This window comes from Salmo trutta, chromosome 5 (assembly GCF_901001165.1).
Source record: "Salmo trutta chromosome 5, fSalTru1.1, whole genome shotgun sequence".
Lineage (NCBI taxonomy): Eukaryota > Metazoa > Chordata > Actinopteri > Salmoniformes > Salmonidae > Salmo > Salmo trutta.
The window spans coordinates 44,651,672-44,678,220 of NC_042961.1; the positions used below are offsets into that span (position 1 = coordinate 44,651,672).

The 26,549-nt window shown below is 44.1% G+C and overlaps 1 protein-coding gene across 2 annotated transcripts in view; it reads left to right on the forward strand.

Annotated features, from left to right (window-relative positions):
• synpo2a (synaptopodin 2a) overlaps window positions 1-25,833 on the forward strand; it is a 60,833-nt gene extending 35,000 nt beyond the window's left edge. Inside the window, exons 3-5 of one of the 2 annotated variants that reach the window (XM_029753780.1) lie at window positions 6,751-7,532; window positions 9,420-12,451; window positions 24,457-25,833. In XM_029753780.1, the coding sequence (XP_029609640.1) occupies window positions 6,751-7,532; window positions 9,420-12,451; window positions 24,457-25,170 (4,528 nt within the window). In that variant the 3' untranslated portion in view covers window positions 25,171-25,833. Of the gene's footprint in view, window positions 1-6,750; window positions 7,533-9,419; window positions 14,790-24,456 lie in introns of those variants that run through there. The other variant, XM_029753779.1, reaches the window with a different exon arrangement.
• The last annotated feature ends 716 nt before the right edge of the window (window positions 25,834-26,549 follow it).

Here is a 26,549-nt window from a genome sequence, read left to right on the forward strand (position 1 = left end):
CACATTAATGTAGAAGTGTTTAGAAACATAGTCTATTCTTATTTTCAATACAAGTGACTCCAAAATGACACAATAAATGTTTTACCATTATAAACTGGGTGGTTCGAGCCCTGAATTCTGATTGGCTGACAGCTGTGGTATATCAGACCATATACCACTGGTGTGACAAAACATCACATTTTTTACTGCCATTATTATGTTGGGAACCCATTTATAATAGCAATAAGGCACCTCAGGGGTTTGTGATATATGGCCAATATACCATGGCTAAGGGCTGTGTCCAGGCACTCCGCGTTGCGTCGTGCATAAGAACAGCCCTTAGCCGTGGTATATTGGTCATATACCAAACCTCCTCAGGCCTTATTGCTTAATTCATTTATATTGGACACAATATAATCTGAAACACAACCAAAGCAAACAGCAAATGCATCCTACAAGTTTGTACAGTCACAAGCTTAAATGTAGTCGTTGCGTGCTAGTAATATGTGACCAAATACTTAACTTTTACTACTTTAATACACATACAGTTGAAGTTGGAGGTTGGAGTAATTAAAACTCATTTTTCAACCACTCCACAAATTTCTTGTAAACAAACTATAGTTTTGGCAAGTTGGCTAGGACATCTACTTTGTGCATGACACAAGTAATTTTTCCAACAATTGTTTACAGACAGATTATTTCACTTATAATTCACTATCACAATTCCAGTGGGTCAGAAGTTTACATACACTAAGTTGACTGTGCCTTTAAACAGCTTAGAAAATTCAAGAAAATGATGTCATGGCTTTAGAAGCTTCTGATACGCTAATTGACATCATTTGAGTCAATTGGAGGTGTACATGTGAATGTATTTCAAGGCCTACCTTCAAACTCAGTGCCTCTTTCAAACGCCTGAAGGTACAACGTTCATCTGTACAAACAATAGTACGCAAGCATAAACACCATGGGACCACGCAGCCGTTGTACCGCTCAGGAAGGAGACGTGTTCCTTCTCCTAGAGATGAATGTACTTTGGTGCAAATCAATGCCAGAACAACAGCAAAGGACCTTGTGAAGATGCTGGAGGAAACAGGTACAAAAGTATCTATATCCACAGTAAAACGAGTCCTATATCGACATAACCTGAAAGGCCGCTCAGCAAGGAAGAAGCCACTGGTCCAAAACTGCCATAAAAAAGCTAGACTACGGTTTGCAACTGCACATGGGGATAAAGATCGTACTTTTTGGAGAAATGTCCTCTGGTCTGATGAAACAAAAATAGAACTGTTTAGCCATAATGACCATTATTATGTTTGGAGGAAAAAGTGGGAGGCTTGCAAGCCGAAGAACACCATCCCAACCATGAAGCACGGGGTGGCAGAATCATGTTGTGGGGGTGCTTTCCTGCAGGAGGGACTGGTGCACATCACAAAATAGATGGTATCATAAGGATGGAAAATTATGTGGATGTTTTGAAGCAACATCTCAAGACATCAGTCAGGAAGTTAAAGCTTGGTCGCAAATGGGTCTTCCAAATGGACTTTGACCCCAAGCATACTTCCAAAGTTGTGGCAAAATGTCTTAAGGACAACAAAGTCAAGGTATTGGAGTGGCCATCACAAAGCCCTGACCTCAATCCTATAGAAAATGTGTACATTTTCTATGCCAGGTGAAATCGTGCCTCATTAGCTCATTCTTATGTATGTATCCAAATAAATGTCACTAGAAAACAGCATAAACAAATGCAAATGCAGCTACTTTTGTTATTCTGGCTGCACTGTTTGACGTGACTGTCAGTTAGCCATAGTTGGCTAGCTAGCAACGGTGGCAATTTTAGCATGTAAAACAAAGGGATGCATGCCAGCAAAGGGATGCATGCCAGCAAAGCCGCAACACAACACTAAACAATACATTAATTGCACTATAATGGTGACAAATGGTGCCCACAAACTGGCCTACATTAAGCTGTCCCAACATCTTACCACTGCTACACCTGGCTATCAGCGGAGCCTTGTCTGGCAGCGAAACAGTTCATTCAGCCTCATTTACTGCCTTTTAAAAAACATAGCTGATATGGCTGACTTGCTTAAACAAATGTGGTTTCTAATGACAATTGAGATGTACAAACTATGGCATAAGGGGATGACAAGCAGATAAGAGGCAATCCGTAATTTCGATTAAGACATTAATGAGTGAGCTATGACGGACGTAGTCAATATAACTATTTGTTTAGCACTTTTGAAATATACAGCGACAGAATTCAGAGCATGGGCCGTTCTTACAGTGTTCTCCCTGTACACCAAGTCAGAACCGTAGGATAAATTAAGAGGGGTAAAAATACCAAATTATTAGGGTGAAGCATATGGGCTACTTACTACACAACATACACTTAGTATTACTTTCTTAGCTACAGTATACATATCTCCCTGGCATATTACATCAAGTCTGGCATTCTCTGGATTTATGGTGCTTTCAAAACAACTGGGAACTCTGAAAAAAACAATGTCGAATCATGATGACGTTATTGATCTTCAGGTCGTAGCTCTAGAAAGAGGCCGGATTTATAATTCCGAGTTGGATGACTTTTCAAAACTTATTTTCCCAGTCGGAGCTTGTTAATTCCCGACTTCCCAGTTGTCTTGAACTCACTGAAGTCAAGTTTTCGCAGTTCCGAGTTAACAGTTTTGAGCGTGGCACAAATCAGGCTTCATTGACAGCATAGCCAATGATGAATGTTTATAATTTTAAACTTGGAAAAGAGCCCCTTAATCCCAGATTTGGGACCACAAAGCCACTCTACTGAATAGCAGGCTAGTGATTGCTTTGAGATGCTTGCAGTTAGCCACTGTCACTGATTCCTTCCAAACCACTCATTGTTGAATATGCGATTTCCAACTTGTTGTGTAATGTTAAGTCCAATGGCCGATGAGCACTGATATGTTTTATCTATAATTTCTCTTCATTATTTCTCTTCGTATGACAATGATTAAAAAGGATTTGCCAGTAGATTGTTGACTAGATTCATGATGATGACTGCTAGCTAATATTTTGAAAGTAGGATGTTGACATGATCAGTCCAATCAAAGCTACTGTACATATAACGCGATTTGACGTTTTTATCTGTGGCCAATGACCTTGAACCTTCTTGGATGGGCACTTCTAATGTAAATCTATGGCAGCACCCATGGGGCTAGAATTTTCTAGCTCTACCCTTAGACATGGCGGTGACGTAGTGTCCCCGTGAGTGACAGAACACTGAGCCAATCACGGCGCAACACTCCGTATTTTCTGCTGGCTTGCCCCACCACCACAGAAAGCACTGAGCTAGGCTGAAATACCTGTATTTTGGAGCTGCCTTACTCAAGAAAACAAAAATGTTTGTATGCGGATTTATTTATTAAATATATTTTTTTACATTGTTTGCAAACTGATTTGTGACACGTATTAATGCCAAAATAACATGCAAAATAGGCTCTGCCCCACCTGCTCTGAATGACGGATCGCCATTGGCTAGCAAGCAAGGGATAAGAACTTTGCCAGCCAGTATGGCAATGGACTATTTAGATCGAATGATACAGAACAAAAAGACTAAGCGACCGGGTCGCGTCTCTGGCAACCGAACCGATAGAACGAACGACCAGCCGGCTTGGGTAGCAACTGTAGATTTGTGTCGGGACTATATCTTGTGGAAGGATGAAACAGTATGAATAAATTCATCAAAATAATGAATTAAAATGTGTCAATCATTATTTGAGTATGTTGGTAACCCGTTGCATAAAAGTGATAATGCCCTGTTTGGAGGATATATTGGCACATATCCTATATCCTTTGCCATACTGGCTGGCAAAGTTCTTATCCCTTGCTTGCTAGCCAGTGGCGACTCGTCACTCCAAAAAGTTCTGGGACACTGTAAAGTCCATAGAGAATAAGAGCACCTCCTCCCAACTGCCCACTGCACTGAGGCTAGGAAACACTGTCACCACCGATAAATCCACTATAATTGAGAATTTCAATAAGCATTTTTCTACGGCCGGCCATGCTTTCCAGCTGGCTACCCCTACTCCGGTCAACAGCGCTGCACCCCCCATCGCAACTTGCCCAAGCTTCCCCCATTTCTCTTTCAACCAAATCCAGATAGCTGATGTTCTGAAAGAGCTGCAAAATCTGGACCCCTACAAATTAGCCGGGCTAGACAATCTGGACCCTCTCTTTCTAAAATTATCTGCCGAAATTGTTGCAACCCCTATTATTGCCTGTTCAACCTCTCTTTCGTATCGTTTGAGATCCCTAAAGATTGTAAAGCTTCCGCGGTCATCCCCCCCTTCAAAGGGGGAGACACTCTAGACCCAAACTGCCACAGACCTATATCTCTCCTACCCTGCCTTTCTAAGGTCTTCGAAGCCAAGTTAACAAACAGATCACCGACCATTTCGAATCCCACCGTACCTTCTCTGCTATGCAATCTGGTTTCCGAGCTGGTCAGCCACGCTCAAGGTCCTAAACGATATCATAACCGCCATCGATAAGAGACAATAATGTGCAGCTGTATTCATCGACCTGGCCAAGGCTTTCGAATCTGTCAATCACCATATTCTTATCGGCAGACTCAACAGCCTTGGTTTCTCAAATGACTGCCTCGCCTGGTTCACCAACTACTTCTCAGACAGAGTTCAGTGAGTCAAATCGGAGGGCCTGTTGTCTGGACCTCTGGCAGTCTCTGTGGGGGTGCCACAGGGTTCAATTCTCGGGCTGACTATTTTCTCTGTATACATCAATGATGTCGCTCTTGCTGCTGGTGATTCTCTGATCCACCTCTACGCAGACAACACCATTCTGTATACTTCTGGCCCTTCTTTGGACACTGTGTTAACTAACCTCCAGACGGGCTTCAATGTCATACAACTCTCCTTCCGGGGCCTCCAACTGCTCTTAAATGCAAGTAAAACTAAATGCATGCTCTTCAACCGATCGCTGCTCACACCTTCCCACCCGTCCAGCATCACTACTCTGGACAGTTCTGACTTAGAATATGTGGACAACTACAAATACCTAGGTGTCTGGTTAGACTGTAAACTCTCCTTCCAGACTCACATTAAGCATTTCCAATCCAAAATTAAATCTAGAATTGGCTTCCTATTTCGCAACAAAGCATCCTTCACTCATGCTGCCAAACATACCCTCGTAAAACTGACTATCCTACCGATCCTCGACTTCGGCGATGTCATTTACAAAATAGCCTCCAACACTCTACTCAGCAAATTGGATGCAGTCTATCACAGTGCCATCCGTTTTTGTCACCAAAGCCCCATACACTACCCACCACTGCGACCTGTACGCTCTCGTTGGCTGGCCCTCGCTTCATATTCGTCGCCAAACCCACTGGCTCCAGGTAATCTATAAACCATAGCAGCACCCACCCGTAGCACGCGCTCCAGCAGGTATATTTCACTGGTCACCCCCAAAGCTAATTCCTCCTTTGGCACCTTTTCTTCTAGTTCTCTGCTGCCAATGGCTGGACCGAACTGCAAAAATCACTGAAGCTGGAGACTCGTATCTCCCTCACTAACTTTAAGCACCAGCTTTCAGAGCAGCTCACAGATCACTGCACCTGTACATAGCCCATCCAACTACCTCATCCCCATACTGTTATTTATTTTATTTATTTTGCTCCTTTGCACCCCAGTATCTCTACGTGCACACTCATCTTCTGCACATCTATCACTCCAGTGTTTAATTGCTATATTGTAATTATTTTGCCACTATGGCCTATTTATTGCCTTATCTCCCTTATTCTACCTCATTTGCACACACTGTATATAGACTCTTTCTATTGTATTATTGACTGTATGTTTGTTTATTCCATGTGTAACTCTGTGTTGTTGTTGTTTGTGTCGCACTGCTTTGCTTTATCTTGGCCTTGTCTCAGTTGTAAATGAGAACTTGTTCTCAACTAGCCTACCTGGTTAAATAAAGGTGAAATAAAAATAAATTCTATTCTATTCAGGGCAGGTGGGGCAGAGCCTGTTTTGTGTGTTATTTTGGCATTAATACGTGCCAATATATCCTCCAAACACCGGCTTCGAGTGCATTATCACTTAATTAAATATGTTTGGTCACATCTCTCACCCCTTCCCTTTTGGTTGCTAGGTTCTAATTGACTCCAATGCAATAATTGTAGACACAACGAAATACTGCATTCCTCTATGACGCTGAAAGGGGAAATGAAGTGGGGCCCAATTGAAATGTGATTACCTTCCACTTCAGTGCTTCACTCCAGTCATTTAACATGAGGGACGGAGATTGAGTTTGCTTGATTATGGTGACCACTTGAGGGACCAGTGGTGGATGAGATGGCTTTAGTTAACACAAACGTCAAGTGCTCTGGTGCGCAGCACAATATTCAACGATATTACATATTGGAAATCTAGGTAATCAAATCATGAGATCAAAAAAACATGTTTTGTTTTAAATGAGATGTTTTATGCCAGTCCCCAGACAACCAGTTGGCTGTGTCTTCAAGGGAAAAGGAAACAGATTATATGTAGATCTATCGATCTATCGATCTATCTCTATCGATCTATCGATCTATCTATCGATCTATCTATCCCATTTCAAACCAAATGACCATACCAAACCATACTCTTATTATGCACAGTCTAAACACTTGTAAATTTAAAGTGATTTTCATTGAACTATTGTATGATGTGTTATGCTCCTAACTCTCCACCCCCGTCCCCCCCGTCCCCCCCCATCCCCCCTCTGCTCATACAGATGCTGCGCACTAACCCCCGAGGCATTTAATTCAGAGGAGACCTACTTTGGCACAAGGGAGTCCTCTGGTGAGGCTTTGGAAAGCACCAACCTCCGCATCCTGTCCCTTGGCAGGTCCCAACCACCCAGAGAGCTCTACATCGTTGAGTCCCAGGATGAGGCCTACTACGGGGAGACAGAGAGTGACACGGAGGCCGCCAGAGGGACCCAGCTGGTCCATACCCAGCTCTGCGTGCCCGCACCTGGGGAGTGCAGCGGCCCAGAGTCCCAGTTACTCGGAGGGGGAGGGGACGGAGGTCGAGCGGGACCCCAGGGAGGGGGTTTCTCCCCAGGGGCAATGGTGGAGCTCCAGTTGTCCCTCTCTGAACACACCCTGGAGGATCCTGTCTGCACCTCCCTGGGGAGTGCTCTTGGAATAGAGGGGGAGATCCAGGCGAGAGAGGCCCTCCAGAACAAGGCCCTCCTCCATACCACCACCCACTCGCTCTACGTCTGTGGCCCAGCTAGGGAGCCCCTGAGTCAGCATGGAGTGGTGGAGATCACCCTGCAGCATCCTGCAGCCGGAAGGGGTTCTCCACGTCTGGTAGAGGGTGCCTGTGGGGCCAGTGGAAATGTTGGTGGAGCCTCCAGGGAGGAAGGAGCAGGGCAAAGCCAGGGAGCTCCTGCCTCCTTCACTGTCTCCTTCGGAATTCCCAAAGAGGGTGCCGAGCCGGCAGAGGAGCCAGACTCGGATTCGGAGAAGGACCTTGGGAAACCCAACAAGCACCGGGCCAGGCACGCCAGTGAGTGCTCTATGCCTGTTTCCACTGTTACTACTGCTTTGTGTGTGTATTTATGAGGGTCAAATTACTGTTATTTATGAGGGTCAAATTACTTATAGGGTGCACCGACTCAGACCTAATAGCAGACTGACATACTGTAGCACTGCTGTGAACTGCATTTGTCAACTCAACTCTGGGAGGCATGTGTGCATTCCTTAGCCCGGTGCCCTGTTGCACACAAAAATGTGGCCCCGAAAATAGTAGATGCTCTTTCTTACTTGGGAGGGGTTTTGTTTGGATTGAAGCAGAGAGGTCCAGTTCAAGCCTGAATAGTATCCAGTTTGTAGTATCCAAGATCACTGAGGGCAGGATTATGGCAATATAATTGGTAGAGATAGAGAATGATCGTGTTTTTAAAATATATATAAATGTTTTCCTCTAGCTTAGAATAGGGGCTTGATGAGGATGTGTCTTTCAGGGCGATAAATATGACATTTAATTCAACGCCAGCGCGTTGATGATGCCTGCAGAAGTGCTCTTTGACGGACACCAGCATGTGCTGCACTAGCCCGTTACCCGATCCTTTAAAACCGTATGTCTTAGCCCGCGCCGTAAAGCGAGCTTCGCTCACCACTCCCAGTCTTCCTCCACCTTGAGGTTAGTCGTACTGAGGTAAATAAAAATGTAAGGATGGGTACTTTTTTAAATCACCGCTTTTTATGTTTGTGTATGTGTGTGTAGGGTTGGTGCTGTTAAAGAGTGTGTGGACATGACTGTCGTCGCCTCGGGTTTAGGTGACAGATCCGAGAGTGGACTTACAGATAAGGAGTGGGAAAGGTGCTTGGGTGCTGGTGAATGCACTCCCGTCCCACAGACTATTTTTAATTCATTTTATCTCTTCTATGCTCTGCCATTGGCTCAAACTATGGGGACCACCCATTTGAATAGGCGTTCACAGCTTTGTTAATATCGTGTATTATCGAGGAACAAACTAGGAGGATATTAGACAGTTGGTCAGAGAATTAGGTAATTGCTTTTTGTGTTGATTTAATAGAGATTTTGTAGATTGAATGATCAGATCTGTGATAAGTTTCGGCACTGAGGTAAAGGGCTTTAAAGGACTTTTTGTTGGGCTATAGATAACCAAGTATAAGATCAGGACCAGGAAAATAGTGAATGAATGAGTGAATGAATGGATTAGATTTAGCTCTTATGTATGTTTATGGAAATGTGTAGGTTATTGCTTGCATTTATGTCATTTGAGGGATTTCTACAAATGTGTTTTTGCTTGAAAAAAAGATTCCGGTTTTCAATATAATGGATTGAATACAATTGTCTGCTATGATATTTAACGCTGCTTTTAATTTACTATCTAATAGCATGGTGTGATTTAAGTTTGCAGTTTGGCCGAATTTCTGCTATTTTTCATGTCTGCCATTTAAAGAGTGATTGTTTATATGAGTGAAATATCAGTGAAAGTAATTAGTGAGTGGTTGCTTTAATGTATTAAGATATGTTTTCACAATGTCATTAGGGTGGACATGCAGTGTTAAGATGTATTCAAGATTATCATAAGACTTTTGAACATGTGGTTGCATTGCAGGCCTGCTGGTATCTGAAAACAGTGTAACTTGGTGTGGCAAACATTTTCCGATGCATGTTCATCCATATGGAATGATTTGTGGTCGTCTCAATTAGACCCAAGCTATTAATAACCATTATATGCAGTTCAATTAAATAGGCCACAAGAAGCAAACATTTGAAATATCCCTCTTCTCTCTCCCTCCCTCCCTCCCTCCCTCCCTCCCTCCCTCCCTCCCTCCCTCCCTCCCTCCCTCCCTCTCTCCCTCCCTCCCTCCCTCCGCCTATCTCTCTCTCGCTATCTCTCTCCCTCTCTCTATTTTGCAGGGCTCAGGCGCAGTGAGAGCCTGTCAGACAAGCAGGTGAAGGAGGCCAAGTCTAAATGTAAGCGCATTGCTATTCTTCTGAACGCTGACGCTCCCAACCCCAACAACAAGGGGGTGTTGATGTTTAAGAGGCATCGACAGAGGGCCAAGAAGTACACACTCGTCAGCTACGGCACTGGTGAGAGCGAACCTGAGTACGAGGACGACGACAGCGAGGAGGAGGAAGATTACGTGGAAAAAGACCCCCGAGCGATCAAATTTACCCTCGTAGCCACCACCAGCGAGTCAGAGCTTGACGAGGACTTCATTACTAATGCCCATGGTGGAGGCAGAGTGATAACCTGCGACTGGGACACGGGACTACTCAAGATCGAGCGCAAGCTCAATTCCGGGGAAGAGATGGAGCAACTGCCCAACACCATGGGCAAGGGGGCCACAATGTTTTCCCAGCGCCGCCAGCGCATGGACGAGATCGCTGCCGAACATGAGGAGATGAGGCGCCAGGGGATTCCTGTGGAGGGAGTGCAGGAGGTAGAGAAGCATGCAGCCTACCAGCAGATGGAGGAGCGCTCGTACATGCAGGCCACCACAGAGAGCCAGGCCTACATGGATGTGAACGTGCACCAGAAGCAACAGTATCAGCAGTTCCAAGAGCAGCAGTATTACGAGCAGCAACACCAGCAGCAGCAGCAATACCAGCAGCAGCAGCAATACCAGCAGCAACAACAGTATGAGCAGCAGCAATACAACCAGCAGCAGCAATACCAGCAGCAACAATATCAACAACAGCAGCAGTACCACCAGCAGCAGCAAATTCAACAGTACTCGTCTAACATGAACGGTGTCGCCAACCACCAAAGCAATGAAATGCAGAGTTCCATGAGCAATCGTACCCCCCAATCCTTCTCGGTACAAAACCAGGTGCCCGTTCCATTTCTTCCCCCAGTGAGTGGGAACAACCAAGAAGCGATGAGTCAGGGGGAGCAGATTGCCTCGCGCGACGAGCGCATTTCAACCCCGGCTATTAAGTCTGGGATTTTGCAGGACACAAGGAACAGATTCAAGGGCAAGCCAATGTTCAATTTCAAACAGGCTCCCAAAGTGCCACCCAACCCGGAGCTTATGAATCTCCTCAACAGGAGTGACAAGAAGTTGGATTTCGAGTCCGCTACGGAGGAGGACTACCTTAGCTTGGGGGCTGAGGCCTGCAACTTTCTCCAGTCACCAAGGGTCAAACATAAAACGCCTCCACCAGTCGCTCCCAAGCCTATCATTAACCCCAACTCTCCGCCTTGGTCCCCTCAGCCTGAGCTGGCCAACCAGGAGTTGCCACTGCATGCTGAAAATAGTGTCCCTGCACCTGCTACAGCCTCCGAGCCGGAGTCCGCTCCAGAACTGGATCCAACCCCTGTCCCGGCTCCAGAACCTTCCCCCCCTCTTGCACCCCAGGAAGTTCCTGCCAACACCCCCTCTCCAGAAAAACACACATGGAGTCCCCCAGGGTCCCAGGCAGAGCAGCAGCCCCAGCAAGCGCCAGCCTGGGGAAGAAATGGACCTTCTCCACCTCAGCCTCATTCCCAACCCGAGCCTCAAGTGAGTTCTAAGGCTCCAGCACATACACAGGCACAACAGCAGCCACCCGTGAGTACTTGGACACCTGCTGAAATGAAGCCCCAGGCTCCAGCTCCAAGTCAGTCCCCACCACAGCTCCCTTGGGTGACTCCCCAGCCTCCTCCTCCTCAGCCTCAAGCTCAGCCTCAGCCACCAATTAATTATTGGGCTGCGCAGCCCCAATGGGCTCAACCTCAAGAGCAAGCACAGGCCCAGCCACCATGGGTTCAGCCTCAAGAACAAGTACAGCAACAGCCCCTGTCACCTTGGGCTCAGCCTCAAGAACAAGTTCAGCAACAGCCCCAGCCACCATGGACTCAGCCTCAAGAACAAGCAGAGGTCCAGCCACCATGGGTTCAACCTCAAGAACAAGTCCAGCAACAGCCCCAGCCACCTTGGGCTCAGCCTCAAGAACAAGTCCAGCAACAGCCCCAGCCACCATGGGCTCAGCCTCAAGAACAAGCACAGGCCCAGCCACCATGGGTTCAACCTCAAGTTCAGCAACAGCCCCAGCCACCATGGGCTCAGCCTCAAGAACAAGTTCAGCAACAGCCCCAGCCACCTTGGGTTCAGCCTCAAGAACATGTACAGCAACAGCCCCAGCCACCATGGGGTCAACAACCTCAGCCTCCACAACAGGCTTGGCCCCAGGCCCAGGCCCAGCCTCAGCCACCTTGGGTGTCATCACCTCAGCCTCCAATGAATGCATGGACACCACCACAGAGCCAGGCCCAGCCACCACAGCCACCTTGGGCCCAATCAGCCCAACCCCAACCTACAGCTCAGCCCCAACCCCATATGAATACATGGGCCCAAGCACCTGCTCAGGCTCAAGCACAGCTACCCATTAATGCCTGGACCCCAGATCAGAATCAGGTCCAGCCACAGTCACATTGGGCCCAAACAACTCCAACCCAATCCCCATCCCAGCAAAGCTGGCAACAGCCACCTCCACAGCAGACACCTCCACAGCAGACACCCCCACAGCCACCTATGAATGCATGGGCCCCGGCTCAGGCACAGCCTCAGACACACACAAGTACCTGGGCCCCACAACCACAGCAAGCCCCAGTAAATACCCAGACCCCGATGGACAGAGTGGCTCAACCTTCTCCGAAACCTGGGAATGCGCCACAAAATGCTCCCCGTTCTATTCCACCGCCTCGCCCACAGCGAATGAATTCTTACACGCTTGGAGAAAGGTCATCGTCACCCCTCATCAATCCAATGGCCAGCGTCTTGGTACCAGTGCGAGGCATGGGCTCAGCATTGTCGATGCCGGCTGTTACAGGGAAAGGAGCCGATTTGTTCGCCAAGAGGCAGTCTCGTATGGAGAAGTATGTCGTGGATTCAGACACTGTGCTGGCAGCCACTGCACAGGCAGCCCAGCAAGCCCAGGCAGCCACTGCGCAGGAAAACAAGGCAAGGTCCACATCGCCCTCTCCCTCCGTACCTCATTCGTGGAAATATTCACCCAATTGCAGAGCTCCCCCTACATCAAATTACAACCCCATACAGTCCCCGTCCTACCCACCAGGGGCTATTAAGCAACCCCCTCCATCTAGCCCTGCGGCCAAAGCCAAGAAAGGGAAAGGCAAACCTGCCTGCAAACCCCTTGCTGTTATAGATGTCATGAAACATCAGCCGTATCAGCTCAATGCCTCCCTTTTTACATATGGCCCAGCAGTGGAGGCTGCCGAGGCTGCCAAGGCCGCTGCACCAAAGCCTGCCCCAGCCCCTGCCCCAGTCCCTCCAAACCAAAACCAACCAGTCAGATATGAGCAACTTTCCCCTGTCCAGCCGGCTGGACCAATGAATGCTGCCTATCCACAGCAGCCTCAGCACCCTCAGCAGCCCTATGGGATGCCCCCTCAACCACACATGCACGATAGTCCCTACCACCAAGTCCCACCTAATGCTTACCAGACACCTAACAACCCCTACCAGCAAGCTCCTGCTGGCCCTTACCAACAACCATATAATCCCCTTTACCAACAAGCCCCTCCAGCCCCTTATCTACCCCAGCACCATCCCCAGCCCCAAGCTCCAAACCCTTCCTACCAACCGACCCCCCAAGGTCCATATCAGCCAGCCCATAGCCCCACTTACCAAGCAGCACCCCAAGCCCCCTACCAGCCACTACCTCCCAGTACCTATGTGGTCCCCAGCTTTCCGATAGCGGCAAAGCCTGAGTCCATCTCTGGGGGCAGCACCGCTCCAAAGCCCAGGTTCATGGCCAAAAAGAGTTCAGCCCAGGTATGGAAGCCAGCAGCTGTGGACAAAGAGTGATTTTGATAGGATGACTAAGTGATATTTGCTTTAAACAGATCTAGTTAAAATAGACATTCATACAAATGCAATATATTCATAGAAGGCTTTTAAGATGCCTTTTCTCAATATTTTACAGCCAGCATATTTTTATAAATGATGTCACAATATGACACATTTTAGAATGTCAAATATCATAAAGTTCGGATGTAGTTTTCCACCAGCAAAGCAAAGCTTTTCAAAGTTTGTTTCTTAGCATTAATGCAATGCAAAACACATTGAAAATGAAATATATGATATTGGTATAGCTTATTACTTACCCGAGCCAAAAAAATGATAAAATGTAGATTTTCAGGAAAGCCATGAAGTGCATTCAATGGACTTATGATGTGAATCAGTGTTGATTCATCGAAGTCTGTGAGCAGGCTTTAACAGAATGTGAACAGGTCAGCGTTTATTGCTGAGAAAAAAAGATGGAAATGAGAGTAGATTGAAAGGTGATTTAAGAAAATGTTGGTGATGAGTACTAAGACGGTGCGTGAGCGAGTGCTAATTTTGAGAATCTCTTCTGCAATATCAACAGTGTATTTGTTAGCTGTTAAGATATGCAATAATTGTTTGTCAAAATTGACCTTGATGACAAAGAGAAGACTAAATGATTAGTAGCGACTAAAGAGGTTTAAAACATGGTAAGGGAGACCAGGACTGGTCAGTTGAAATATATTTAGAGACAGGTTTGAGAACTGTCTGGCTTTATTTGACATATTCTCCTGAGACCCAGTTTTAGATCATTTATACATTTTTTATTACGTTTTTGGGGTGAATAAAAAAACATGTCAAAGGATGTTCACTGTAGTGGCCATTAGGACTGGGTTAATAGTAAATATGAAACAATATGAACAATTACAGTAAGTGGGGGCAGTAGGTAAAGAACATAGTTTAGCTCTTATTTAATGTCACATATGATTACATTGCTCTAAAACTCACCAAACTATTCCTGAGATATTTACCTATTTGAAACCATTTGAATATCAAACTCACAAAAATGATAATTATACAATTACACACACTTACTATGAAATGTGCTAATTGTGATGGTAGGCATTTTGAAGAACCATAAAGAAAAAAATTATCAAGGTGACACCCCCACACATGTTATCATTGAAAAGCCCAGAATGTCCTCTCAAAGGTACAACAGGATCTACCACAGTGGCATGTATGGCCTAAGAGACACGGACCAAAAACAAATGTCCATTAGAGAGGACGAAAATGAATTCCTGGATCTTAGGAGGATATGTATGTTTTGTATGTATAGTGAAATAATTTAGATTTGGTGGATATAATGCTCATATGCTATAATGAATAGGAAACCTGCTGACTTAATTTTAACAAAAATATTAATCAATTGTATTGCAAAAAGTTCATGTATTGTATTTTATGGAAGTATATAGGTAACTGCCAAAATAAAGGAAACACAAGTAAATTAGGGATACAAAGAATATTGAAAGCATGTGCTTCCACACAGGTGTGGTTCCGAAGTTAATTAAGAAATGTTCATCTCATCGTGCATAAGGTCATGTATAAAAATGCCCAGTTGCCCATTATTTTGGCTACCACAGCTAGAAGAGATCTTAGTGACTTTGAAAGAGGGGTCTCAAAGGAGCATAGGGGGTTTAAAGGGGGTGTGTGTGTGTGTGTGTGTGTGTGTGTGTGTGTGTGTGTGTGTGTGTTTGTGTGTGTGTCTGCGTGTGCGTGTGCGATTGCGCGTTTTTTAGGCCCCCATCTCTTAGAGGTGGAATGTTCTTGGACGAATGTAGGATGTAGATCGTGTACAATTTCCTTCAGCGTCTTCCAAAGACCCTACTTGAATGGTTTGGTTTTATTTTAAACTTTTTACCAGCTGTTGCGTCATGTTAGGGTCCTACATTTAAACTGTTCAATGTCACAGATTATATGTTTGTGTGCAGTGAGAGCTGTTGGTTTGGGAGGGATAGTAGGCTTGAATTTCACCTACACGAATGGCAGTCACTCACTACCTCTAGCTTTGGCCTACAAATTATTGTCTTTTCTCACTTTTCTGATTTCAGCTTTGCATCCTTTTTCTATGTTTCTGTCCACCTGCTTTGATTTTACATAATGCTAAAAGCAAACATCATTAAAGGGATATTTAAATAAACACAGTTACAGGAAAAAAAGGTGAGTTAGAATGAACCACCCTGTAATGTTAAGGTATAATTTCATATAGGGTTGCTTCCTTTTGTTCGTTTAAGTTGTTTCTTTTTCATTTTCTTTTGTGTGTTACTTCTTCATAGTGCACTTTCTGTAAGATTCACATCGGTGCAATTAAAATGTATTTTATCCTTCTGTTTGCGTTTCCTTGGTTGGTCTCTTCTGCATGCATTTTTTAGATCCCATTCTGTTTGTTACTCTTTACTTTTCCTCTATACCTTCTTTATGCTTGGCACAACATTGTTCCCACCTTGTCGCCACTTCACCATATTTTCTGTACAAAAAAATGACCACACCCACACAATTCAAATATGCATTCATTGTTTTGTTACTTCTTTACGCAAATATGACAACGGGTGGATTGTAGATTTAGATTTACAAAACTGCAACACATCTTGTACTATTTTCAGTCATAGCAAAATACAAATCTTACTTTCAATAATCACAGCCAAAGGGACTTTGAGAACATCGAGTCAACTAGAACAGAGGAGAAGAAACTTGTGCAGGTAATCCATGTCACCTTCTAAACAACTGACATGTTTATTGGCATAGCCAACATGATTTTGTACTGTCATAGTGGATATAGCTACCACTGTTACCACTGTGTTTTATTATTGTAAATTCAATGGATAGCCAACCACTTTCCAATAATAGCTCACTGCTCGCCTTCTATGAAAGCCTTGTAACCAGCCAGCTGCCCCTGCGTAGAAATTGGATATGTTCCTCACCCAAACTCTAGAGTTCTCTAGAATGCTAGGAAAGTGCTCAAAAGGCACATTCCCATCCCTGAACGCATGGTCACTGATTCTGCATCAAGGGTATTTCGATCTTTGACGACCTCATCGAATTGGAGCTTGGAGTGACCTCATTGGATAAGATTGGAGGATGAGCAAGCTCTGACCTAAATGTTTACCCGTCAGTCTTGCATCATCACGTCGTTTTGGGATCCATTTTAGAGGTGTTGTCAAGGGGATGTCATCTGTTTAGAGGGAGTCTTAATATCAATCGGTGCCCAGAGCAGGCTGCAGGAACAGGCTATATCGGGTGGAAATTTGATCCCTACTTGAATGACCTGACTAGAAGAGTCCTGTCCTGGCCTGTTGGCTACACCTGCTTCTTATTCTCATGTAGATTTATGTATTTTATGCATGCTAAGGAATACTTATTTTGATGGATGGCAGGTAGTCTAGTGGTTAAGAGTGTTGGTTGAAAAGTCACTGGTTCGAATCCCAGTGACGACTAGGTGAACAATCTGTCATTGGGCCCTTGAGCAAGGCACTTAGCCCCAATTGCTCCTGTAAATCGCTCTGGATAAGACTGTCTGCTAAATGACTAAACTTGAAATGTAAAATGTGTTCTACTTGCTTGTCCATTTTAATTACTGTATAGACCTCTGTATGAGTGACGGGAAAGTCGCAATCAAGACTAAAACTGTCTGGCTTATAGCTAAGGAATGGGAGAGTTGTAGAATGAACAGAAATGCATTTATTGATGCACAACGTGTTTCCTGGTAGATTCATTGAGACAAGACCCCAAAATGTGTATGTTGTTCACACATTATGTCTTTGCCAACAAATGCCCTCATCTCAGTATTAATCATCTGAGGTAGTCAACAAGTAGTAACAGACAGCGCTTGCTTATAAACCAGCGACGTAGGAGCCAATTGGAAAACACAGAAAATATCAAATCCATTTGTAGCACTATCACGACAGACCAGGAAACTCTCTCTCCAATGGCCCCAGCTGCCATGACATCATCAAATTCCTAACGGTGACACGCAATGCTAACTGGACTCCCCAATGGTGTGGTAGAGCCAGACTCAATTGTGCCCATCTAAGTTTGACCTTCCATCCCCTACCATCACCCCCTCCAACCCCAGGCAGACACCCAAGCGTCCCTGGCTGTGGCTGGGAATCAGCGATTAGTTCATGCCCCCCCCCACACACACACACACATTTGGCAAATGTGACAAATACAATTTGATTTGATTTATTCATATCCCACCCACATTTAACAACCTGTTCATTTTAATCAATCTGTTCATTTACATTTTCGATACATTATGAATAAGTAAACTTAAGCTATAGGTTAGCAATGGGAAACAGATAGAAAAGTAAAATAGAACACGCCACAACAGTGGGATATTTCTTTTTCCATTTTTCCAATAATTTTCAAAATCTCTCAATCTCCTACTGGGTCATTCCATGTCATTTCAGCAAGCCATGACACCCACCATCTCGGATTGTTCTGAAATCGTTTCTGTAGTCGGAAACAGATAAGATAGGCATTCCGGAAACCATATTTTGTTGAAATATATTTGATCTCTGAGACATTAAGCTAACTGATTGCACCCAAATTAGCAATTTCAATTTATAGGATTCATGTAATATTCAATAGCTATCCAATTTGGACCCAACAAAAATTCTAACAATAACCACGTTTCTATCCACTGTTTTTATGCGAGTAAAGTCATACCGTATAAAAAAATCAACAGCTGTGATGGAGATAATTTGTTAGTTCGACATGGTGGGATCTTTTTGTGTCGTTATAATTAATTATGCGAGAAATGGCAGTGGAAATGCCTTTATGCGCAAATATTGATATACACTGAACCAAAATATAAACGCAACATGTAAAGTGTTGGTCCCATGTTTCATGAGCTGAACAAAAAAATCCCAGAAATGTTCCATATGCACAAAAAAAATATTTATCTCAAATTTTGTGCACAATTTATTTACATCCCTGTTAGTGAGCATTTCTCCTTTGCCAAGATAATCCATCCACCTGACCAGTGTGGCATATCAAGAAGCTGATTAAACAGCATGATCATTACACAGGTGCACCTTTTTCTGTGACAATAAAGGGCCACTCTTATTTTTTTTTAAAATGTTTATTTAACTAGGCAAGTCAGTTAAGAACAAATTGTTATTTACAAAGACGGCCTGCTGGGGAACAGTGGGTTAACTGCCTTGTTGTCACGTGTGCGTCCTCTCGGTCACCAGGCTGCTAGTTATGGCTCACACCTGTCACCATCGTTATGCGCACCTGTGCGTCATCCAACTCACCTGGATTCCATCACCTCCCTGATTCCATCCCCTATATTTGTCACTCATTACACAGGTTCCTTCCCCAGGCGTTATTGTTTCGGTACCTGTGGTATGTCTGTGCGTTGTTCGTGTTTCTTATTTTGTATTATGTTGCGTTTATTTATTTATTAAAACACTCCCTCCCTGAACTTGCTTCCTGACTCTCAGCGCACTACATTACGCTTGTTCAGGGGCAGAATGACAGATTTTTACCTTGTCAGCTCGGGTATTCGATGCAGCAATGTTTCGGTTACTGGCCCAATGCTCTAACCACTAGGCTACCTGCAGCCCCTAATGTGCAGTTTTGTCTCACAACACGATGCTACAGATGTATCAAGCTTTGAGGGAGTGTGCAATTGGCATGCTGAGCTGTTGCCAGAGATTTAAATGTTCATTTCTTTACCATAAGTCGCCTCCAATGTCATTTTAGAGAATTTGGCAGTATGGGCAGGCATAAGCTACGGACAATGAACACAATTGCATTTTATTGATGGAGGCATTTGAAGGCACAAAAACACTGTGTCGAGATTCTGAGACCCATTTTTGTTCAGTATAATAACCATCATATCGAAGTTAACTTGGAGTCATGCGATGAAATGGTGTGTGGTCCTCCCACTACCACTCAGGAAACCATGCACTTTACTAGGCTACAGATGAAATAACATGATGAACTTCACAGGGTGGTGAAGTGCACAGTGATCTTGATGCTTCTATCCAATAAATATAGAGGGTATGATTCTGGTGACATGGTGATCGATGATTGACTGCTGTTTGACAAATAAGAATCCATAATAATCTCATCCTGTAGACTAGCCTACCCACATTGTATCAGCGAGTTGTTGGCTAGAGCGCACCAAGACCAGAGTAGGCACATTTGCTATTTAACGCAACAGTATTTCTGGTGGAGTTGAAAATGCTTTGGAAACACACTGAATTTTATAATTTTTTTAGTACATGAAAACTTAAGCAAAAACGTACATTGTGTGCACTATGTCATCAGGCACTGATTTTTATCCACAACAAGTCCGTTTGGTGGAAACACCACTGGTGGGAAAATGCTCATATTTTTTTTATGCAGATTTTAGAATATCAGTATAGTATCAGTTCTCTATGTTTGAAATGTAGTATGGTGCTGCGGCTTGGAGTATTGTTTCTATCAAATCAAATTTTATTTGTCACATGCGCCGAATACAACAGGTGTAGACCTTACTGTGATCTTGCAGAGTTACTCCACCACAAGAGTTGCATTTGGCGAAAGGCTTGGCACAAGCCTACTCAAGCTGACTGGCTATCGTTCAGGCAAATTAGAAATAAGTGCACTCAGGCTATCTGGAAGGCCAAAGTTAGTTACTTTAAGGAGCAGTTCTCTCTCTGTGGGTCTAACCCCAAGAAATTCTGTAAAACGGTTAAAGACCTGGGGGATAAACCTTCCTCCTCACATCTGCCCATGTCCCTTAATGTTGATGATGTGGTTGTTACTGACAAGAAGTACATGGCTGAACTCTTTAGTCACCACTTCATTAAGTCAGAATTCCTATTTGACTCAGCCATGTCTCCTTTCCCGTCCACCATTTCCTCTCTCCCACCCCTTCTAATGCGACTATCCCTGATGCTTCTCCCTCCTTTTCCCCTGTCCCGCTACAAAGTTTCTCCCTGCAGGCAGTCACTGAGTCTGAGGTGCAAAAGGAGCTCCTTAAACTTGACCCCAAAAAACCACCTGGGTCAGATGGTTTAGATCCTTTCTTATTTAAGATTGCTGCCCCTATCATCGCCAAGCCTATCTCCAACCTTTTTAACCTGTCTCTCCTTTCTGGGGAGGTTCCCATTGCTTGGAAGGCAGCCACAGTTTGTCCTTTATTTAAAGGGGGAGATCAGGCTGATCCTAACTGTTATAGGCCTATTTCTATTTTGCCCTGTTTATCAAAAGTGTTGGAAAAACTTGTCAATAATCAACTGACTGGCTTTCTTGATGTCTACAGTATTCTCTCGGGTATGGACACATCACTGCACTCTATACTCCTCTGTAAACTGGTCATCTCTGTATACCCATCGCAAGACCCACTGGTTTTTGCTTATTTTTAAAACCCTCTTAGGCCTCACTCCCCCCTATCTGAGATATCTACTGCAGCCCTCATCCTCCACATTCAACACCGTTCTGCCAGTCACATTCTGTTAAAGGTCCCCAAAGCGCACACATCCCTAGGTCGCTCATATTTACAGTTCGCTGCAGCTAGCGACTGGAACGAGCTGCAACTTAACACTCAAACTGGACAGTTTTATCTCAATCTCTTCATTCAAAGACTTAATCATGGACACTCTTACTGACAGTTGTGGCTGCTTTGTGTGATGTATTGTTGTCTCTACCTTCTTGACCTTTGTGCTGTTGACTGTGCCCAATAATGTTTGCACCATGTTTTGTGCTGCTACCATGTTGTTCCTACCATGTTGTTGTTATGTTGTGTTGCTACCATGCTGTGTTGTCATGTGTTGCTGCCTTGCTTTGTTTTTGTCTTAGGTCTCTCTTTATGTAGTGTTGTTTTGTCTCTCCTGCTGTGATGTGTGTTTTGTCCTATATTTATATTGTTTTTATTAGTTTATTTTAATCCCGGGCCCCCGTCCCCACAGGATGCCTTTTGCCTTTTGGTAGGCCGTCATTGTGAATAAGAATTTGTTCTTAACTGACTTGCCTAGTTAAATAAAGGTTAAATAGAATAAATAAATAAAAACCGTGAAATGCTTACTTACAAGCCCTTAACCAACAATGCAGTTCAAGAAATAGAGTTAAGAAAATATTAGCTAAATAAACTATGTAAAAATAAACTATGTAAATAGTCCAGATGGCCATTTGATTAATTGTTCAGCAGTCTAATGGCTTGGGGTTAGAAGCTATTAAGGAGCCTTGTGGACCTAGACTTGGTGCTACAGTACCACTTGCCGTGCAGTAGCAGAGAGAACTGTCTATGACTTGGGTGACTGGAGTCTTTGACAATTTTTGGGGCCTTCCTTCCTTCTGAGCAATGTATTCTCAGTAAATTTGGTGATTTCTTTTACACTGTTCAGAGAAATTAGTCATTGAATTTATTGGGTTTATGTCCTATCCTACATCCTGATATTACCAGCTTCTGACCACTAGATGGTGCTGTTCCTGCTATTAGGTGATTTTTAAAGAACCCCCTTCCTCCCCCAATTGTTAAAGGGTTAGTTCACTCAAATCACAAAACACATATTGGTTACCTGTTAACCAGTCGATGGAAAAAGTATGACAGCAACCCATGCTTTGGTTTTGTTTACCTGGCCACTGTTTCAAAAGAAAACTTTGCAGCATTTGTGGCACAAATCCAACTCAAGTTAATAGTACCTATATTACCATTTTCACACTTCATTTTCAAATCATCTATAAGTAACATCATTGAGTTACACACTACATTTGTTGATACATGAAGTGTGAAAATATAGGTACAATTGAGTTGCATTGGATTTGTGACACAAATGCTAAAAAGTTTGCATTTGAAACAGTGGCCATGTAAACAAAACCAAAGCATGGGTTGCTATCATACCTGGTGCATTGACTGCTTACAAGAACACCAATATGTAATTTGGGTGAACTATAAAAATAATCACCTAATTTCAGGATCAACACAATCTAGCGGTCAGTACCTGGTAATATCAGTATGAGACATAAACCCAACAACTTCAATTACTAATTTCTCTGAACAGAGGAAAAATCATAACAAAATTAATTGAGAATACATTACATAGGATGAAAAAACAACACTTTGAGCCGCAGCTCCATTCTACTTGTCAAACATAGAGAACTGATATTATATAATCGTTGTTGGGGTGGGAATGGTGTGGGGTGTGGAAGGTCTGTGGGGGGCTTTTGACCATTTCTTTGGATTCCTCATGTCTAACTCATTATTAGAAAAATGTTTGGTCCAAATCGAATGTTAGGTACTATATTTATTGAATATTATATTAATCAGTTAACCTAATTTCTCAAAGATAAAAATATATTTCAACAAAAGAATGTTGCAGGAATGCTAATCAAATCTGTTTCTAACAACAGAAACAATATTAGAACAATCTGAGATGGTGGCAGTCAATCTTTTTCTTGTGCTTTTTGAGGTGCAACAACCCTACTGTACAGTATATCCCAACAAACAAATATACTAAATGTAATAAAGGCAATATCAATACAAAAGTACAAATCCCCTATTTATTTATTTTTTACCTTTACCTTTCCTCCCCAATTTCGTGATATCAAATTGGTAGTTACAGTCTTGTCTCATCGCTGAAACTCCCCTACGGACTCAGGAGAGGCAAAGGTCGAGAGACATGCATCCTCTGAAACACGACCCTGCCAAGCCGCACTGCTTATTGACAAACTGCTCGCTTAACCCAGAAGCCAGCCGCACCAATGTGTCGGAGGAAACACCGTCCAGCTGGTGACCGAAGTCAGCTTGCAGGCTCCTGGCCCTCCAAAAGGAGTCACTAGAGTGCGATGGGACAAGGAAATCCCGGCGGGCCAAACCCTCCCCGACGCTGGGACAATTGTGCACCGCCTTATGGATCTCCCGGTCACAGCCGGCTATGACACAGCCTGGGATCGAACCCGGGTCTGTAGTTACGCATCAAGCACTGCAATGCAGTGCCTTAGACCACTGTCCCACTCAGGAGGCCATACAAATCCTCTTTAACATAATTCTTGAAATAAATATGAGCTTACATTGTCTACTAATCTATTTAAGCCCATTCATACATGTCCCAGTCCAAATAATGACAGCTGGATCGCAAAGACAGCTGGATCTTGGATTCCTCTTACAGTTTACAGGATATCTTGACTCACTAAACAAGTTATTCATTGAATTTCGCCCTAAAATGACTCAAATTTTCCTGCAATTGACTTCACTCTCTTGCTGTCCTATGAGTCACAAGTTTCTATAGGAGCTGATCTTATTGGCTGTTCTTACACATATTCACCAGATGGCAGCACACTCCCTTCTGAGCGGTTTGAATTACAGGAAGACTGTTTTGATCATACAAGAGATGCTGCCAGCATTGCCTACTCGACACATTACCTCCGCCTGTGCAGACATTCTAATGGGGACTTAAAAGGACCCTGGTCTTTGATACAACGAGAGGGACAAGATAACAGCCCTTGGGGAGATTTGCTGACTCATTGAGATACCTTAAAAGTGAAGAATGTAATCCACAAAGCCAGTCAGATCCAATTTAAATAAGCTAAATGTGACTTTCATTGGAAACAGATACTCATAAGCCAATTGTTCTGAGAAATCAAAAGAACGGCTAGGTGTTGGAATTGTGACAATACAAAATGGTGAAGTAGCCTCCTTGAGTAGTCGTCCTCTATCAAGTTGCATCATATGATTGTGGTAGTTTTCTTCCTTTAGAACATTGGAGCGTGAATGTTAACTCCTAAAAAATTCTGATTACCAAAATACTCCTCACATGATGTAGGATGCTAATGCTGTGTTATTTCCATTTACTCAACAGAACACAAACAAATGATTTATAACATAACTAAGGCTTTAGTTAAACATCTAATTGCTTTAGTTAGATTCTCGATTTAATAATAATAGTATACCACATCAAAAATATTACTTAAAAGATGACCTAACATAAGTTTTATAGTTACACATTATTGTGCTGCATGAGACTGAAGGGCATACTGGATTATATGTGGGTCTTAAATGCTCAAAGGAAGCTCTCAAAATTTGTCGAAGTCATTTTCAAAGTTAAACTCTGCTATTTGTTAGTAGTCAGACAAGAATAGCAAAATCTGCCTTTGTCTGAAGTAAACATGTCTGAATGTCCCTTTTCCAGGAGTTTGGCCGGAGCTACACTCTGTCCCCACCCGCTGCCAAAGCACCATCGCTGGGCCTCCGGTCATCGTCTGGATCCCCCTTTCCCTCATACAAACCCCTGGTACAGGCTTCGTCTGCTCAGGCCCCCCCGGGGAGGCAGACGTCATGGCTGGACAGGAGTTACAAGCCTCCTTCCCCCTGGGAGGCCGCAGCCCACCACCCCATGGGCCTGGTTGACGAGGCCTTCGCCTTCCAGAACCTCCAGCAGGCCATCGCCTTCAACGTGCGCTCGGCTGCCCAGCGCAAGCTCCTCCCTGAACCCCCTGCCGAGTGGAAGGCTAGGGTGTCTTACGATCCTCCCAGGAAGACTGAGGTATGGAACCCGAACCAGAGATGGAACAAGAGACAGAGCTGGGGTAAGAGCCAGGGTCAGAGCCAGGGTCAGAACCAGGGTCAGAGCCAGGGTCAGAGCCAGGGTCAGAACCAGGATCAGAGTCGGAGTTACAGCAGAGTTATGCCTCCGTTCCTGTCCCCGACCAAGAGCATAGCCTCGGCCCCCGTCGGTCCGACTGGCTACAGGTCCCTGCCCAGACAGTGGCAGCCACAGAGGTCCCTGACGGAGACCAACATCGGGCCCTCTGGGGCTATTCATGGGTACGGAAGGCCCCTGGGGGGCCAGCAGCAGCCGAGCTACAGATCTGTGTACAACACTAGCTGGAGCTGGAGACGCTAGAGGCAGACAAACATGATGGTTACGTCATAACAAGACCAAAAAGTAACTCCAGGATATTCAGATGAAGCTGGTAATTGTGGCCATATATATCACCAATAAATAATACTTGGGACAATGGGATAACACATTGATTGAGGAGAGTGAGGGGCTAGTTATTAAGTTTGTGATGTGTAAGGAGAGGGTTTAAGAGGGAGGTTTGTTTTAGATCTGCTTATTCGGTTTCACTGAGAATACTGCTAGGAGTATACAGATGATGACATTCCCACACCAGAATTTAGTTGAGAGAGACAGACTGCTGCATTGCATTCAAGTACGCATAAATGCCAGACAGATTAAGCCAGTAAATGTTTTGGTATTGGGGGCACTGTCAATGATGGTTCTATTTTAGCAAATGGGCCACCATTGAGTTTAACTTTATCAAGTTTTCATTGGACAGAAATCAATGAGTGATTGACGGTGCAATTCCACCCTTCTTTTTGCTTCAGAGGCTTTCATTTCATCCAACACTGTGAGGCGATAGTGGCATTCAAAGTAAGTGAAATCAATAGTATTTTTTTAGAGGACGTAATGGGCATAAAGTATGTTGTAAGGCAGAATGTGTAATTGTCATGTATAAAAATGAACGGATAAGAGTAATGAATGGACATGTATACTGAACAAAAATATAAACGCAACATGTGAAGTGTTGGTTCCATGTTTAATGAGCTGAAATAAAAGATCCCAGTTATGTTCCATATGCACAAAAAGCTTATTTCTCTCAAATTTTAGTGAGCATTTCTCCTTTGCCGAGATAATCCATCCACCTGACAGGTGTGGCATATCAAGTAGCTGATTAAACAGCATGATTATTACACAGGTGCACCTTGTGCTGGGGATAATGAAAGGCCACTCGAAAATGTGCCGTTTTGGCACACAACACAATGCCACAGATGTCTCAAGTTTTGATGTAGCATGCAATTGGCATGCTGACTGCAGGAATGTCCATCAGAGTTGTTGCCAGATCATTTGATGTTAATCTCTCTACCATAAGCCACCTCCAACATCATTTTAGAGAATTTGTCAGTACGTCCAACCGGCTTCACAACCGCAGACCATGTGTATGGCGTTGTGTAGGCGAGTTGTTTGTTGATGTCAACGTTGTGAACAGAGTGCCCCATGGTGGAGGTGGGGTTATGTTATGGGCAGGCATAAGCTACGGACAACGAACACAATTGCATTTTATTGATGGCAATTGAAATGCACAGAGATACCGTGACGAGATCCTGAGGCCCATTGCTGTGCCATTCATCCGCCGCCATCACCTCATGTTTCAGCATGATAATGCACAGCCCCATGGCGCAAGGATTTGTACACAATTCCTGGATGCTGAAAAATTGAGT